Below are 18,003 nucleotides of genomic sequence, written 5' to 3' on the forward strand. Positions count from 1 at the left end.
TGCTGCTGAGCAGCAGGTATGCAGGCCCCTTACAACAGTGGAAAGCTACTTGGATGATGTGTGAGAAGTGAGTTAATTGCTTGTGACAGTAATATTGAACCAGGTCATTGATATTGTAGCTATTAACAATTACTTCCACCCAGAACATTTAAATTCAGAGTTTGTATTTTCAGATAAATGCCAATAAAGATGAGTATTTTCTTCTTCAATACAATAGAACACAACTGATCTTGTGAAGGAATCAAATGATTGTCATACCTGCAGACATAACTGTCACTTCTTTTATTTCAGGTGGACCCCAAGAACGTATTTTTAAATCAGAGGTCACTTTAACAGGACTAAATCTGGACCTTTGCTAAAGAAGTACAATCAATCCGATAACTTAAAAATCAGTATAACTTCCACTGGTTGTACTTTTACACCTCTCTCCTAAACTTTAGTCCTATTTCAACACATTTAGTGGACAAATGGGTCAGATGTTTCTTTGTGATTTTTGGTTTGATTTGTGTGACATTTTAGGAACGAAATATTCCTGTCTTTTTAAAGCTTTCATAGTCCTCTTGTTTACAAAACACTCAAGATTTACCGAAAATATTTATATTGAATATATGTGTGAAAGACACACATTACAACACTAAATAACCCAGAAATCAGAATTCTGTCAAACTAAATACCGTGTACCTTAGGAAAGGCTCTAAAGAGCTGGTCTGATTAAGTAGTGTTTTCAGAAAATTGAAAGGTTGAAAGTTTTCTTTAGATCTCTAAATAGCTATTTCATTGGAATGGATTTGTTCAGTTACATGTATAAAAATACTAGAATTCTTGGGAAAACTAAGCAACAAATAACCTGAAAATCTAGTAGATTATTTAAATGTTCTTGTTCTCTCTTATGAAAAGAGTAACAATCATAAGCGTTGTCAAGAATGGTGCCACTCTTTGCACCAACTCATCAATGAAAATCTGCAACATCTGGATGAAGAATGAAAAGCAACATCTGATTATGCAAATCAAATATTTGTACCTGATTATATAAAAAAACCACGTCTAAGTACTTGTGAAACACTGTTCCCAGCTTTATCACAAGAAGTCATTCTGAACCAAAACAGGAGACTAATCTCCAACCCTTGCAGATTGGCATAACCACTACCTCCCACAGCCACACAGGTACAGGATTTCAACGCTCTTTAGATAGAGAATGTTAACAACTGTGTGCAACAAGCTGGCCAACAGTACCTTTTTAGCTACAGTCCCTATACAGAATCCCAGGATCAGTTAGGCTGGAAAAGACCTTGGAGATCATCGAGTCCAACCTATGATCAAACACCCCCATGCCAAGAAGACCATGGTACTAAATGCCACATCCAGTGTTCCCTTAAACGTCTTCAGGGATGGTCACTCCATCACCTCCCAAGGCAGTCCATTCCAATTCCCAATCACTCTTTCTGTGAAGAAATTGTTCGAAATGTCCAGCCTAAACCTCTCCTAGCACACCATAAGATTGTGCCCTCCTGTCTTGTCAGTGGTTGCCTGGGATAAGAGACCAATCCCCACCTGGCTACAACCTCCTTTCACTCATACACAGATAAAACCAACCATAACAGTTCATTCCTGATACTGTTCAAATGATCTTTTTTTTCTTTTTGAAACAGATGGCATACAGAAGGGATAAGTTGCTCTGGTTCTACTTCTAAACACAAAAATAGAAGCAAATGTAAATTTTTCTCTGCCACTCTTCATTTTCTTTTAACTGAAATTCACCTCCCAGCTCTGTCATCACTGCTGGGCTGAACGGCAATACCTCTCAATAATGCCCAGATATTTAATTAGGATTTTAGCTGCACCTAACATTTGCAAGCACCATGCAGCAGCTCTGATATGACCTAAACAAAGGCTTCCTCTCTTCACCTCACAGCTAAAATTAGCCATAAAGATGCAAAGAAAAAGAAATATTCCATCTTTTTCCATATGCATAGGCAACTACAAGCTTTCTCTCTTGTTGCTCCTTATTTGTGATAAAAACCAGCAATTTTTTTAATGCAAGTGAAATGAAGACACAATTCACATCACACAATTCACTACACAGTTTAGGAAATAATTTGGATTAACAAGGTGCATTTTGTATTCAAGTAAAACCAGTATCTAATTCATAAAAGAAGAATCAAAGTGGTAGTTACTAATACTGCCAGAACATGAAAAAGCATACTTCCAGTAAGTTATTCCTCTTCTCAACACACAATCTTAGCAACCACATCATCATGCTTTACAAAAATACTACAGGTTCACATCAGTCTAAATTTCTCAAATTTAATTTCACAAGACACTGAGATATTTTAGAACACGAAGAGTACTGAAAAGTTCTTCTTAAGGTACATTATTGTTTGTGTGGAAAATCAACAGTGAGGTAGATAAAACATTAGAAAATTTTGAAATGTTGCTGTTTTGGTTTTTTTTAATTCAGTCTATGCCAATATTCTCATGTTATGTAAATACAGAAAAGTTCATTTTATAAAAGAAAATTCTGCCTATTTTACAACAGAAATGGAATAATTTCTTATAGTAACTAGATAATTCATATAATAGGTAAATAGCATGGGACAGGCTTGTAGTCCTTTCTTCATGTAAATATGTTCTAGGATCTACATTTTAAAAAACAATCATTCAATTATGAAACAGAAAAAAAACCCCTGACCTGTGAAGGTGATATAAAATACTCCTTTTCATCATTAAAATTATGATTCTTATGTGTAGACTTTGTTGGACACAGATTTTCAACTATTTTCTAAAAGCATGTTACGTAAATTACCTACTTAGGAACTGATTCAGTTTGATCACTGTACAGGCTTACTGGGGGAAGACTATTTTCATTCTTAGAAAACAGACTCAAGTTTCTTAAGCTATTCAAGCCCTTTCTCAATAAGTCACTCACCTCTTCCTTCTTCCAATCTATGTCTTCTAATTACACGTTGCCGCTTTTCTTCCTGTCGTAGCTGAAGGTGTTCTTCAATATTAACTCCAGGAACAGGGACAGCTAAAGAGGTTAAGAAAGTAAAATACCTAAAATCATCTTTAAAATTGTTATGGTGGCAATAAACCCTAAAAGAAATAAAGTACAGTAATTTCACGAATACAAGCCGCACCATTTTGACCAAGATTTTTCTCCCAAACCGGAAATGCGGCTTATACTCAGGAGTGGCTAATATGTGAATAATTTTCTGACATTTACAACCTCAGAAGTGCCAGCCAGAGTGCCGAGCAGAGCAGCTGCAAAGCCAGCATTTCGCGATTGTTACAAATTGTTACTCTGTTGCGCCGCGAGTGCAGTCTGGCTCCCTGCAGGCAGCACAGGGGGCCTCGAGAGAGGAGGGAGCGCTTTCTCCTTCCCTCCTCTGCCGCAGCCCGGGGGAGAGATGGGGGGGCCCCGCGCCGCCGCCATGGGAGCAAGGGGGGGCTCTGTCCCTGCCTGCCACCACGGGGCAGCGCCGGGCCGTGGTGACCGAGCCCAGTGGCAGCGGCGGCTGGCACCCAGTGGCCCCACCGAGCGGCAGCGCCGGGCTGGGCTACCTGGCCCCGTCGGCAGCCCTGAGTGGGCCGAGCCTGCACAGCCCGAGCCGAGCCAGTAAACCCCGCCATGCTGCGGTTCTGTTACTAATTGGCAACTTTGTTGCACGCGGGTCCTCGCTGCGAACAACAGAGCGGCTTATACTCAGGTGCGGCTTATTTATGGACAAAAAACGAAATATTTGCCAACACCCAGAGATGCGGTTTATACTCAGTGCGGCTTGTATTCGTGAATTTACTGTAAATGAAAACTGAAAAATGAAAACTGAAAACTAGCTGCCCTTTACACGGCCCTGACAATAAACAAAAAGGATTTGAATAAATTTGGAGGAGTTCTTAAGCTTCATCTCATAATTTCCTGGTTTTCATGTATCTGACAATTCCAACATCACTAAGTAGTACTTAGGCCTATACACATACAGATGTACTTAAGCATATACAATGTATCATGTGTTGCCATGGTTATCTCCATTCTGCACTAAAAAAATTCAGAATGCATTATTAAACCAAGTCTACAATTGTTTATATTTTTAAAAGGTTTTACATGAATTAGCCATGTTTTAGTTTAAGAATGCTTAAATCCTGATAAAAACATTAAAGAAATATTTTCAAAGTATTTTGAATATCAAATATTCAAAAAGGATACCAAAAAGGACAAGAACAACTTTGTAGTGTCGACATTAATGTAACTGCACAGGGCACAAAGTGGCACAGGTGACTACAGTAATGGTAACCTTAACAGAACGATTCCACTTTGTTGTATCACAAATAAATCAGACTGTTAAGCACCATTTTAACAATATTATACTAGAACTGCCCTGTAACACTAAAGTGTAAGCAAATTTAAAAAACAGAAAAAACCAGATGCAGTAAAAATGAGAATTAAATGTAATTTTGCTAATTTCATATCACTTACCCAGCAAGAGATCTAAAGGTATCATCTCTTTTACAGCATCAAGGATTCCTCTTTGCCTTGCTTCCTGGCCATCCAGCTCTCTAGCACATGCCTTGCAGCAGCCACACACAGCACAGCCTGACTCACCTGACCCGCAGCCACAGATTCTGCAGCAAAGAGAGTTGCTTTATCACTATCTTTTATTTTTGTGCATTAATTTAATTATGCCTTCATAATCAAAACATATCTTATTATATTTGTTTTATCTGTGGACACACAAGTTTTCTTGAGATAAACAGGAAGGACAGCTAGTTTAAATCCTAACTGTTGTTGCATGATGCCAGGACCATACACTGACTGCCTACTGAACTGACTTCTCAGCATTAACTTTTCTTTATTTAATTCAATGTATACCACATGAGAACATGAACAAGGAAACAATGAGCACACAAAATGCTGAAGAAATAGTAATGGTGACACAGTGGCCCTCTGCAGTTCAACTAAAAATAACAGATAAAAGCAACTTGAACAGCAAGATAAAAAACTTCCATCGCATTATCCTGTGCCAGCAGCTCTGTCAAGAGACAGAAATTATATTGGTGTTCATATCCAACAGCTTCTAGTAAAGAACTACATGCTAAAGTAAAAAAAGGTTTTAAAACTAAACCACCTGCAGCCACAAGCCATTTACAGAAATTTTAAGCCATTTCTGATTTTAAAAGCACATACAACTATACATTTAGCTATAAAGTTACTTCAGATGGAAATTTCAACTCAGTTCACATTCAAGAAGTGCTTTAGCCATCCAGCTCACTGTACCACCGAAATTCCCATACGTATGCTTACCCTCCAGGTACTCTATCAGGACGCCCACTACTAACACAGCTGGCTCCATAGCCTGTGCAATCTCCACATACGGTGCACACCATACACTGCTCCAGCTTCCATTTATGCATGCCTGGAGGACACATCATGGACTTCTCATCTTTTTCATCTAGTTCCTCTTCCAGGTCTTCATCCATTGCTGTTGCCATGTTCTCAACTCCAAAACCTAATTAAGGTATTGAAATAAGAAATATTTGCTTTCTGAGGCCAACATAAAGGGTTCTGATTTACCCTTTATGGTAAGGACAGGTTGGACAGGGTTCTGAGTAACATGATCTAGTTGAAGATGTCCCTACTCAGGAGGTTGCACTAAATGACCTTTAAAAGATCACTTCCACCTCAAACTATTCTATGTGTCTATGTACAGCAGTTTACTGCTGAAGCTCTGAAGAACACTCAAAGATCAGGTTTTAAAAGGAATGACTAGGAATGCCTTATTTGCCTGCTCAGCCAGCACAGTGCCTTTTTTGAGATCTCTCTGTGCGTGACGATTTTTTTAATCATGTTGCATATATTCAAGCTTTAGTGCTGGACTTGCATTTTATAACAAAATGTTCAGCTCTGTTTTCAATTCTGATATTTGCTGGCACACAAAAGGGAAAAAAAATTTAAAAATCAAGGTCCCACACCTTTTCCTCCCTGGCTCATAGAGCCTGTGTCTCGTCCACACTGTCCTTTATTATTTACTCCAAATGTCCAAACTTCTCCATTCTTCATTAACACACAGGTGTGAGCTTTGCCCATGGCTACTTGAGTCACAAAATGGCCTTTCAAATCTGTTACTAAACCTGTAAGACATAAAACACTTGAGGGACAAATTGCACTTTCTAGTCAAGAAGGAAACTCAATCATGTAACAAAATTGTTAGTAGATTGCTAGAAGAAAAAGTGAAAGGAGAATTAGGCCTAGGCCACTTGTCCTGCAAAAAATGAAAAGCCAAAAGCAAATCTACAATTGCTGTAAATAATCTGTTTTAAAAAATAATTCTAAAGGAGTCACAAAGCCATTGGAGTTTGTTTCATTAATATTTTGCTTATACTGTGGTGTACAGGATCACCTGCTGCCTTATAAGCAGAGAGCACATAAGGCCTAGTTTCCAGCAGCCTTCATTCGTAGCAAAGCACATCTTATTTCTGTGACTTTTTCCTGTGTGGTCTTCTTGTGTCAGATTAATAGAAGTGAATTTCTTTTTCTTCTCCTCAGTGGAAGAATGAATTTGGATATTTGTCACCACTGATGCTAAATTATTTTACAGAACTTTAGAAAATTGTCTTTTTCTACCCTTCTATCGTATTTGTCTGAATCAACAGAATGGCAGAAATATACTAGGGAAGTAAGAAACACACATACAACATTTTCATGGGCTAAAAACCACCATACTAATTTCAATTACTTCAGTTGAAAAATAATTTAAAAGTCAAAAAAATATTAACTTACTTGTACTATCAGAGTAAATGGCATCTTTTCCAAACATGTAGAGTTCTCCATCTTTGGAAATTACAGAACTGCTTCCATTATTGCATGCTGTAGATATGACAATCTTTCCTTCCATTTTAATAATTTTTTTAGGCTTATATGGTTTTGATTGCCGTCTGCTTTTAGCTTTAAATGAAGAAATAAAATACAAGTAAATCTACCCAAAAAAAATCCCTAAACCATCACAGGCTTTTCAGACCACTAATGAAAAATACCCAAACAAACAACTATATGTACAATCTCCTGGTTTAATTTTAACTGGATTATATGGGCTCCTCTCAAAAAATTCAATAGCAAGCAAAGACATTATTAGATCAGTATCTTTTAGATATGATTCTTCAAGCATTTCAAAACACTTTAATTATTCTTATTAATCCACCACATCATCATCATCTATCTATCATCTGTTTCCTAAAGTGAAGTATTTAATTTAATATTACTGCAGATCACAGCTTCAGGGCACTTAAAGTCATCTTTGTCTTTAAAAGTCTATTTCAACCTACACATGCAACTACAGAAATCAAGACTAGGAAATGTGTTAATTTTACATGGATGACGCATTTGTTGATCTGAAGATAAAATTAATATGTTTTCTTTAATGTCTGAAGAATTCTGCTTGATCAAGGCCAGAACATCTGCCTCTGAAAGTTCTCATCAATGCACCTCTCCACGAGCCAGCAAAACCCCATTTCCAAAGCTCAATAAAACAACAGCACAGAGGCAAAAAGTTTGGTTCCACATTTTGAAGCCCCAGGCAGAGAGCATGGTCTCTTGACCAAATTTATGACTGTCTTTTTTTGGGACAACTCTAAAAGAGTATTTCCATAACACAGCCCAATCTGTGGTAAAACACATATTGGATTCTGTAGCTTGGGAGAGGTTTTGGCACTGGTTGTCAGGACTTATGGCCAGCATGATTTGCAGTACAAATGGCATGCTTACATGTTCCTGGGAAATGCTGAAATTCTTATTTTCAAATTAAAAACTCTTTAAGAGGCTTTTACCAAGCACTGGTCAAGCAAGCAATGATACCTACTTGATTCACCATCCTCTCCTTTACTAGCAGAACCTGTGAAGAATATGCTTCCATCCTCAGCAACAAGTAAGGCATGTGAGCCATCATGTCCAACAGAAAACTGAATAATCTTTGGAGATTTTGTGATTGGGAGTTCAACCCATTTGCCAGCTGAAGGGCCACCTTGTTTGATTCCAAGGCTCTGATATTTGCCAGTATAATAAATCTAGGAGAAAAATGTTTATCAGTTTTAGTTATGCCACAGCACTTCAAGCTTACATAATTCTCAAAGTTTCAGTGTTTTTAAACCCTTTCATTTCAAACCACACCACACTCTTACTGACTTTGTTTATACCATTTCAGTATCTCTGTCTCAAACCCATCAATACTGACATAATGGGGAAAACATTCTGATTAGATTCTCAGATTAGATTGTTGTGAAATGTGCTTTCTACTGAGCCAATGAGTGAGTTTTCATATATAATTGTTTGGCTAGATGAGTTGAACACATAAAAAAGAACAGAAGAAACTACTCAGAGGAAATTAAGCATTTAAAACGCTTCACAAAAATGTCTGGTCCACGTAAAAACAAGATGGTATTATAACATTAAAATAATTTTAAAATAACAAATTACTACAAATTATAATAATCTTCAACACATTCGTAAAACATGTTTAGCAAATGCACAGTGGCTATTGACTACACAAATAACAGAATAAGATATTTCACGCAAACAAAAATACTGACATGAACTAAAAAGTTTCCTTTAGAACCATGAAACTCAACAGCTCTATAAAACTTGTATATCAACCTATGTGACACCTAAAGCCATTTTATATTGCCTTATATATTGTATTTCCTACCTTAACAGACAACTTTATAGACCCAACCCACGAAATTTGTTAATTTTATACTGAACAGGAGTTTCTGTTAGTTGAATGATAAAGCTAATTTGTCTCCTGCAATGCTGAAGAGTTCTATTTCAAGTTCAAATTCTGCTACATACCATTAAATTTTCTTTTAAAATATTTACTCATTAACATTTTCAACAATCTCACTGTTCTGACAGCAGAAGAGCAAGGCCTTCATTCCAATAAAGCAATACAATTTTTTAACATGTAATTAAGAACTACACTTCTACAAGATAAATAACATTAGTCTTTCATACTGAAATAGAAACACAGTAAATAATGTAAAGAGTCAGTGAGAGCATTATTTCTAAATTTCCATGAATATGCAAATGTCTCTAAACATGTCTCCACTGAGCAGAACAACATATCAAACCATTAAGAACAGGTTTAAAGAAATCAATTGAAAAATTTGCATGGGGGAATCAATAATTCTCTAAAGGATCACGGAAAAAAATCAGGATGAGATTTAAATAAATTACTATGGTCAGACTGGGGAAAGTTACGAAGTGGCAACATTTGCAAAGGTGTTAATACACCATTTTGTAGACAGAAGGCAATTTTGTTTCCCAAATTTAAAAAAAAGTTCTTCATTGTAAGACTGATTGTAGAAATTCCTGTAAATTCAAGTCATGGATTTCTCAGGGTTTCCAACTATCTGTTTATGCTTTTAAGTAACTATTCGCCTTTAATGTTTTAAAGTAGAATCTGAATAATATATTTGAATACAGTCATAAACATACATTCTAACGTACTGAAAAGGAGAAAGAAATTACGGAAAACAATGATTAAATTAAAAAACACAGACATCTATTGGTGCAATTTGCTATTTACTACAGAACATTTTCAGTACCTTTCCACTAGCAGTTTTCATCAGTGCAAACTCTCTCCCAGCACCAAGGACAGCTGATTCCTCATCAAACCCTGTACCTGCGCAAGCAAGATTGTGTTAACTGAACAGTTTAACCAGCTAGTTTCACAGACCAGTCATCTATCCAACCCTGCTGGTCCATGTAGCCAAATATGGGTTTTTTTCATTCTCATAGAGCCAAAAGCAAGCTTGAGAGAGCAAATGTACCCTCAAGCAAAGGCCAAGTGATATTTTTCAAAATACTTCCATAGATACTAACAATTCTTAACCTCAAATTCCAATGCAAATGTGTTTTTCAATGTAATTATTTCTCCCTTTAGTCCAGTCAGTGGTCCTTGTAACTTGTTAACTTTGACCTACAGCAAGGAGTTCCACAGTTTAACAATGTTTTATAAAGTCCAAGCTTCAAACAATTATATATTTATTATACAACTGAAGGAAAATACTGGAAAACCATGAATAGTACTAGAGATAGAAAGGTGGTTCAAAATAGGTGTTTGGATTTGACTCTGAGTCAAATAACATTTAAACAGTTTCAAACACCTCTCCATGTGTTTACTACAGAGCTATACCTTCCTACACATAGTAGAGCCAAAGTGTAGTGTTTCAGCGCTATTGTTTGAATTATCAGGCTTGTTATTAACCTTCAAAGAAGAGAACTTACTGATAATGTGCAAATCTTTCTCCAGATCAAACAATGAGATGCCACAAGCATGTAAGCATTTTCTTGCAAGCTTAAGTTGCAGTTCTTGTTGCAATACTGGCTCAGTACTCGTGGCAAATATTCGCACTACAAAGCCATCCTGAAATAAATACAAAAATCCACTTTATACTGTATAAGAACTGCATTACTTTAATTTCCAAGTCCTAAGTGCATCAATATAGTATTATTTCAGAATAAACTATCACAGGACATATCGATAAAGTAACATTTATTATAACATAACATTTTCTACAGAAGAGAGAAGAAGAAAGTGACCATCAGGACAAGGTGAAGTAAGTATCTGACACCTTAAACATATCTTGAGTTCTATGAAAATGCTATGAACATTATAAAAATAGTGAACTGCTGTAGATGTAAATAGTTACAAAAGTAAGATTTCTATCTTTTAAGCCCTTGACTTCTCCTGATTCATAACACAAAATTCTGGAGAATAATTGCTATAAAGAGTAGCTAGGAGAGTTTTCTGTTTACAAGAATATCTTCTGGCCATATTAAAAAAAAAAAAAAAAAAAGCAACAGTTGTTCTGTTAGGAGGGAAATGGATAAATCCTGGTTTTCTTACAGTTGATGTTTGGTATGTTTTGACAACTCCATCATACCCCATTCCCCATCTTACAGATTTCTCATTACCAAAAATCACCAGAACTAAAAATATAGCAATCGTCTGCTGAAAAAAAGAAATTAATATAACGACCACTACAGTTTTGTCCCTAGTAGGAGCACTTCTTTGAGCTTCCACATCTTTGGCCAACAGGAAATTTTCATACGAAAATCGACTGGAATGTAGTATATTTCCTATCTCTTCTAATAAAACTGGTTGAAATGCCCCAGTAAGTTCCAAAGCAATTACAGGAAATTAAATCAAGAAAAAAAACGCATCCTTAAGCTCTAAGAAGCTTATCCTACAAAAAACCTGTAGAACATGTTAAAAAGATGTTATTCAATGTGTAAGATTTTTTTTCCTGAAAGGGTAATGGAGTTTTTCTTAAAACTTAGCTGAAAAAAAACATCTATCACAAATCAAAATTGTGTGAATAAATACCAAAACCACTGCTTTTTAATGCACAAATAAAACAGTTTCTCATTACTTCTAGTTGCATGGATTTCTTCCTTAGTTTTGTTAGTGAAGAAAAAGCCAAATATGAAGTAAAAAGGAAGCTATAAATATTGTAATATAAAGCCCAGTTGAGAGAAAACTAGTTTACCCATCATTTGTGAAACTTACATCTCTAGATGCTGCTATCTGATTAATATATTCTCCATCTGTGAAAAGGATATTCTGCCCTTCAGTATGACAATCTGTGAGAGAAAAATGAAGTACACTGCATCAGTTTATATTAGCATACATACACACACTAATCTCTGCTTCTAATTCATTCTCACTCCAATCAGATTATGAGAGTTCTACTTTGTCTCAAGTGAGATGGTACTGTTCTGATGATGTATTATTTTACATGAAGATGTCCTATCTCATCAAAAGCATGTAATTCTCCTTAGTTCCTGGAAGAGTTATTGCAATACTTTCCATTGTAGGAAACGTTAAGTGGCTACACCCCAATATTTAAATGCAAAAACACCTCCATGTGGTAGTCACCTGTGAGGAATATTTTAAACTGTTACAACACAACTAAATTCAAATTTTCCAGGACTATTAAGGTTTTCTCCTTCCCCAATGACTTTTACACGCACCATTATCTTTAAAGAAGGGTTTCCTCAGTCCAGCATATAAATTGTACAGAAATAAATGAAAAATGGTTTTCATTATTAATCTCATTTTTAAATTATTTCTAGATTTCACTAAACTATTATTTGAAAATCTGGGTATTTTTTGAAAGCTATGAAGTAAACACATGAACACATCACTCATTTATTGAAAATAGGTCAGATAATTCCAAGAAAAATGGTAGGGAAAGAATTCTACCCAAATTAGGAGGAAAAAAGAAAACTACCACTTTCTCTGCAAGTTTAAACCTATGTCCCTACACCATTTTTTCTTCCCTTTCTGCACTGTTGATGGAGCTACTGGTAAAATGATTGATAACATATGGTTTGTGTTTGTCTCATTGATTACATGGAGGAGAAAGACGTCTACCAAAACTACTACAGGATAGCACTTTACACTCCAAATATCTGCTTCATAATCTGAAGAAAGATCCAGCATTAGCACTTTATTGAACAAATTTAATGCTAAATCAAGTACACAATGTCTTTCTAGCATAATCAGCAAGTTTGCTATTTTTTTGCTACCTCACTAAATCATTAAAAATAATATAGCTGAAAACACCCCACAGAAACCCATTGTTTACTTTTTCCTGATATACTGCCCAGTCCAATACAGTGTCTTACCAGAAACAGAATATGCATTAAAAAGCCTTCTGTAACTCTCACATCTGGAAGCAAAATATTAAAGGTAGATAACTTTCCTTCCCCTTAGAGCACAGTCAGGTATGAGTCACAGAAGGTATGAGCAAGGATGACGGAAAATGGCAGCAGAAACACTGAAGTTTGAAATACTGCTCTCTCAAAAATGATCTCAGATTTAACAACCAAAGGCAATTTACATTACTAATTATCTATGCTGCAAAGTTCTGTTAGTGATAAAAGAAGTATCAGTAACTGGATGAGAAGTTGCAAAACTAATCTAAATGGCATTTCTCCAAAGGTTACAGGAAGCTGGTAAGCATGCAGTTTCCTTAAACGGCTGAAAATCACATGCTCACACAAGCAGAACAGCCAAGGAAACATTCTGGCCACCAGTGGGTCCATATTGCACTATTTAGCCTATTGCTTGAGTCACTTCAAGAAAGGCGAGTCTCCTGGCAAACATTTCTGGGGGCTGTTCCCATGTTTGGTAGATCTGTTCAAAGACAAAATCTGGAACAGGGATGGGTTTTTTAAAAAATGTATGTTCTCCAGAAGACTTCCTAAAAATTAGCACTTGCTTAGCTAACAAACAGGCCCAGTATTAAAAAATCAAATTAATGGGAAGACTGAAAAATGGAAGGCAAATGGAGAATCTAGAAAAATTAGTGTCATGTCTCAGCTAGGAAGGAACTTGTATGATCAATCCTAGATGTTATTCAAACCTGACTTTCTATATTACTATGGGGGTGAGGATAACCAAGCTTTCTTGTCTGGCGATTACTATAAGAGAACGGGTTTATGTTTTACTAAAAAACACATAACTACAGACATCTGCTTATCACAGCCTACTAGAGGCTTCAAAGGAAGATGACTGTGAAACATCACCTTCCACATTCACACTGTGCATTCTGCACCTGCTAACAATGCAGGCATTGAGGTCATCTAGGCTACCTTCAGTTAGCAGTACTTTTCACACTAAGGGAATAGTCCTGAGCCTAAGACACTAATTTGCAATTTCAAAGAACAATAAAACCCTACACCACGTGACTTCAATTTCTCCAGCTGAAAACAGAAACTGTTTTAAGGTATGCAGTAAGCATTATTGTTGAAAGAAATGGCAAAGATGAAAACCTCTGTAAATTCAGATCTAGTCACCTAGTAAATTCTCATTGAATTCAGACATTCTTTTACGATACATGGACTAAGAAAACAAAAACACAACTCAGGCACAGTGTATAAATCTGGGCAAAGGCATTAGATACAAGAATGTTGACACACAGCCTGGTAATTCCAGATATAAGACTGGATTTGCAAGATCGTCTATCAGAGTGGAAAGACTGCCTTTTAAAAATAGAAGTTTATGGTTTCAAGAAGCTGATGGATCCTACTGTCCAAGAAAGGAGAAAATAATGTTCCACAGTTCTCTGACCTTTCTAAGGTCATGTGACTTCTATCTAGGATCAACTTCTAATCACATGTCCTAACCTCCTATGCATCCCCTTTATGAATAAATTCTAATACCTCTTTTTAATGCACTATCACCAGCCCAGGCACTTGAAAAAGATTAATTCTACTTAGAGACAAGTCTGAATACCATACCAACTAGGAGCAAATATTTGCTCTGTTCAGCTGCTAGCAAGGTCATTGGCCTCTAGATCTGTCCAGCACAGCTTTTCAGAACTAGAACCACTTGTAAGTCACCATAAGATTTCAGTGGGGCAGCCACTACTATTCAGAGTTAAGTACCTACTCAGTTTTCCTCAGATCAGACACCCTCCTCCTACTTTCATTTCATTTTTTCTAATGGGAAAAGAAAATAACCAGAAGTGGACTCCCTGGAATTTGTCCTAGGCAAAAGAACAAGGACATAGCTGCTCACAGAAACACACTGAGATAAATGTGTAGAAGTGCACAGAACAGCAAAGTTCAAGGACTGAAATACAAAGGACTGAGTTACAAAGAACATCTAACTTTGACACCATCACAAATCATATAAAGTGCGACAGTGCAGATCGTTTGAGAAATTTCTGAATGGGTATTCACTTTCAGATTTGCTTTTGTATTTTGTTGAGAAGTCACACTCTCATTTAATTTGTGCCTTTTTACAGTATAAATACAAGGCAGTCTTGCACAATAACACATGTAACTGCAATTTACAAAAGCAAGCTAACAGCTTTGAAGGGTACAATTTAAATGTGCTCAAATCTCTCTCAAGACTTGCATGAAGAACACTGATTTGTTTACAAATGGTAACATAATTAAGGACATCAATGAACACTAGAGTGTAAGAAGCTGCCCTGAGGTGAAGAAAGTTGAAACACCACTCTGAAAGGCATTTTTTTCAGGTCTTTGAACGTGCTCTCACTGAAATATCTCATAGGGCCCCCACAAAGAACAAGAACAACTTAAAAAGACATCATGCTTTATAAGGATGTGAAGAAGATTGCATGGACTAGATTCAACATTCAGAACTTGTTAAAAAAATTGCTGTTTGCATTTTAAAGACAAAAATCCTAGAGAACTTTTCTCAGGTTTCAGTGAGTGGTTTCTTATTTACGCCAGGATGAAAGAAAATCTTTCTAATCTACAAAATAAGCCTGACATTGCTTGATTAAAAAAAATTCTTGTTTCTTTCTGCTATTTATGTGTATAGCTAAGAACAGATGTATTTCACTAGAAGGCCATTAAAGCATGTTCCAGGACCATCCTCATTCTCTAAACAGAGTGAAGTTATGAGGTTCCTTGAAATAAGACAACAAAATGAAAACAAACAAGCAAACCCCACACAAAAACGCAAAACTGAAAAAAAAAATTTCCAAACAAATAAACCAAAATCCATCACCAATATAACAGCATGGTTCATCAGTGTTCATTAGTTGCCTTTGCTTTTTGGATATATTTTTACCCTATTAAAAAACAAAATCATTTTGTTTACAGTTTACAATTGCCTACTTGTAAGAGATCCTGGAAACAAAGTCACATGTGAGCCAAACACCTGAAGTTCAAACAAAAAGGAAATGAAAAATTTTAGGAAGGAATTTAAGGTCTTGTAGTCCTCAAATTAAGATGATCACATATTCCAGAATGCTGCAACATTCTTCCAGCAACTGGAGTAAGATGCATGCCCTCTAAGTGAAATACTGAAGATGGTCTGAAGTGAAGCAAAGTCAAAGTAATCTATTTGTGACCTCAAAATCTCTGTTTTTCTTCTGCTTGCCTGGAAACACGTAACATGCACACAGCACACTATATCAAATTTCTGTCATCTGGAGGTTCTTACCTGGCAAAGCAACTGTACCGTCTTGTTCCAAGGTTTCAGGGTTTATTCTTATGGCTGTCATACTGTGATTATTTGTATCTCTATATAATAAATAGCCCTGGCAAGAGAGGTATGAAAAATACTCTTAAATACATTAACAAATGTTAAAAGGGAAAAAATGCAATCATTATGTTAGATATTGCTTTAAAATAGTGCAAGCTTTTTACATCAAATGATGATCAACATCTTTTCTACTAATAAAATTTCACATTAAAAAATGGAAATTTTACTCCCTTCCTCCACTTTCTACATGCCATAGACTAGCATTCTGAAGTTTGTATACAACTTTTGAAGTCCCACATGGTTAATTCTGTTATTCATATCTGTATACAGTTAGAGCTAAAAGCCACAGCCATAGTAAAAACCAATGTTTCTGTCTCCACTTTTCAAATCAACAAAATAAGTCACAGGAATTCCAGAAAGGCAATAGATAATGTTACCCTTAATAGAAGGGCAATCATTAATACCCTTCATTAATACATGCATTAAAACCTAGAATAAAAAAAAAAAAAATAACAACTCTGACTCCCACACTAAGACATTTTATTCCCTTGAAACTACAGGATAAATAAATCTAAGTGAAATGAGGAAAATAAGCCCATATAAATTAAGCAAAGAGCATTAAAGAACATAGAAAAGCTTCAATTTAAAAATAACTAATACGATGAAGTACGAAAAATCACTTGAATTTAAGTTAACCAAGCGCCTGAAGGGAAATGACACTAAGGACACAGTTTCTCTCTCTTATGGACACATAGTTAGCAATAAGTGCAAGTTACACACTTTTCTATAACTGAAGTGCCTTTGGCTACAGTCACTGTGTGAGTGCATACACCTGTACAAGCACTCAAAAAGCATCACATATATTTATAGTTATGTACAGAATGTCCAAACATGTAACACTATATAATGAAAGCACATTAACCCTGTTCCTTTCCAAACTGATAAAACAGGCTCCAGAATTAATACATCCACATCCATTTGTTTTGTGCCAGTTTCTCTTTTTGTGATCTGCTTTTTACATTAAATAAAACCAGATTTCATGTATTTGTGTGTATACACACACACGCGCGCGATAACTGAAATGAAAGAACATGTATTTGTAAGGGACAATTTACTTTCAAAAGCATGGCAAGGAGTATACTAAAAAAATCACACTGGGACAACGAGATCACTCCGTTAATAGTAAATATACAATAAATTAAGTAAATTGTTTGTTCTCTAAAATGTACTTTTTGGTATGTTTTAAGGGTTTTTTAATAGTGAATAATAAAAGTAAGAAAAAGTGGTTGACTATTCCAGAAACTAACTCCAAAAAATCCAAACCATCCAAATATAATTAGCTCTGCAATGACAATGTCAACAATTATCTCTAAGTATTGTTTACATACATTCAGTCCTACCCAATCAAAACAGCATTTCCTTATTTTACTGCAGATGTTTTAACAGCAGTTTCTTTCCATAAACAGGTATTTAAAATATTTTTTACATGTTTGTTGCAACAGCACTTTTTCACATCCACTGACAGGCACTTAGAAACAAGTCAATTGACTGCACAGTTCATAAACTGATGTGCTAAACCATCATATTTTGCAAAAGTCTTCACAGTGACAACACAAAGCAAGGACACTCCATTATTAATTTCTACAGGCCAGTACAATCACATGTCCATCATCTTCTATAATTTAGAAGCCAGTACCAAAAAACTTGCTCTTTATAATGAAAGCCAAAGGAATGTTAAAATATCCATGTAAGCTTACTCTAAGCCAGGGTCTATTTAAACCAATCATGAGGGAGAAGAGAGAGAGTTGCACATTTTATATTTTATGTATTCACCTACCTGAGCATAGCCTAACCAAGACTTTTTTTCTTTTCTGTTTTTGATGCGGGATGTAGAATTGTATATATGGCCCTGAAAAGCAAAAAACTTCTGTCATTTCATAAATACCAGAGTGAAAACTCAACAAAATCATTTACCATCTAAGTA

At 35.8% G+C, this 18,003-nt stretch overlaps 1 protein-coding gene across 9 annotated transcripts in view; it reads right to left on the reverse strand.

The window, feature by feature from the left end:
- The window catches only part of MYCBP2 (MYC binding protein 2), a 183,507-nt gene that overhangs the window by 127,176 nt on the left and 38,328 nt on the right, over window positions 1-18,003 (reverse strand). For all 9 annotated transcript variants that reach the window (XM_033051559.1, XM_033051558.1, XM_033051563.1 and 6 more), the window contains exons 7-17: window positions 17,857-17,928; window positions 15,978-16,074; window positions 11,559-11,632; window positions 10,274-10,412; window positions 9,592-9,668; window positions 7,851-8,055; window positions 6,776-6,940; window positions 5,968-6,126; window positions 5,300-5,504; window positions 4,475-4,620; window positions 2,927-3,028 (exon numbers count right to left, since the gene is read on the reverse strand). In XM_033051559.1, the coding sequence (XP_032907450.1) occupies window positions 2,927-3,028; window positions 4,475-4,620; window positions 5,300-5,504; window positions 5,968-6,126; window positions 6,776-6,940; window positions 7,851-8,055; window positions 9,592-9,668; window positions 10,274-10,412; window positions 11,559-11,632; window positions 15,978-16,074; window positions 17,857-17,928 (1,441 nt within the window). The remainder of the gene's footprint in view (window positions 1-2,926; window positions 3,029-4,474; window positions 4,621-5,299; window positions 5,505-5,967; window positions 6,127-6,775; window positions 6,941-7,850; window positions 8,056-9,591; window positions 9,669-10,273; window positions 10,413-11,558; window positions 11,633-15,977; window positions 16,075-17,856; window positions 17,929-18,003) is intronic.

The sequence above is a fragment of the Catharus ustulatus genome, chromosome 2 (genome assembly GCF_009819885.2).
Source record: "Catharus ustulatus isolate bCatUst1 chromosome 2, bCatUst1.pri.v2, whole genome shotgun sequence".
NCBI lineage: Eukaryota > Metazoa > Chordata > Aves > Passeriformes > Turdidae > Catharus > Catharus ustulatus.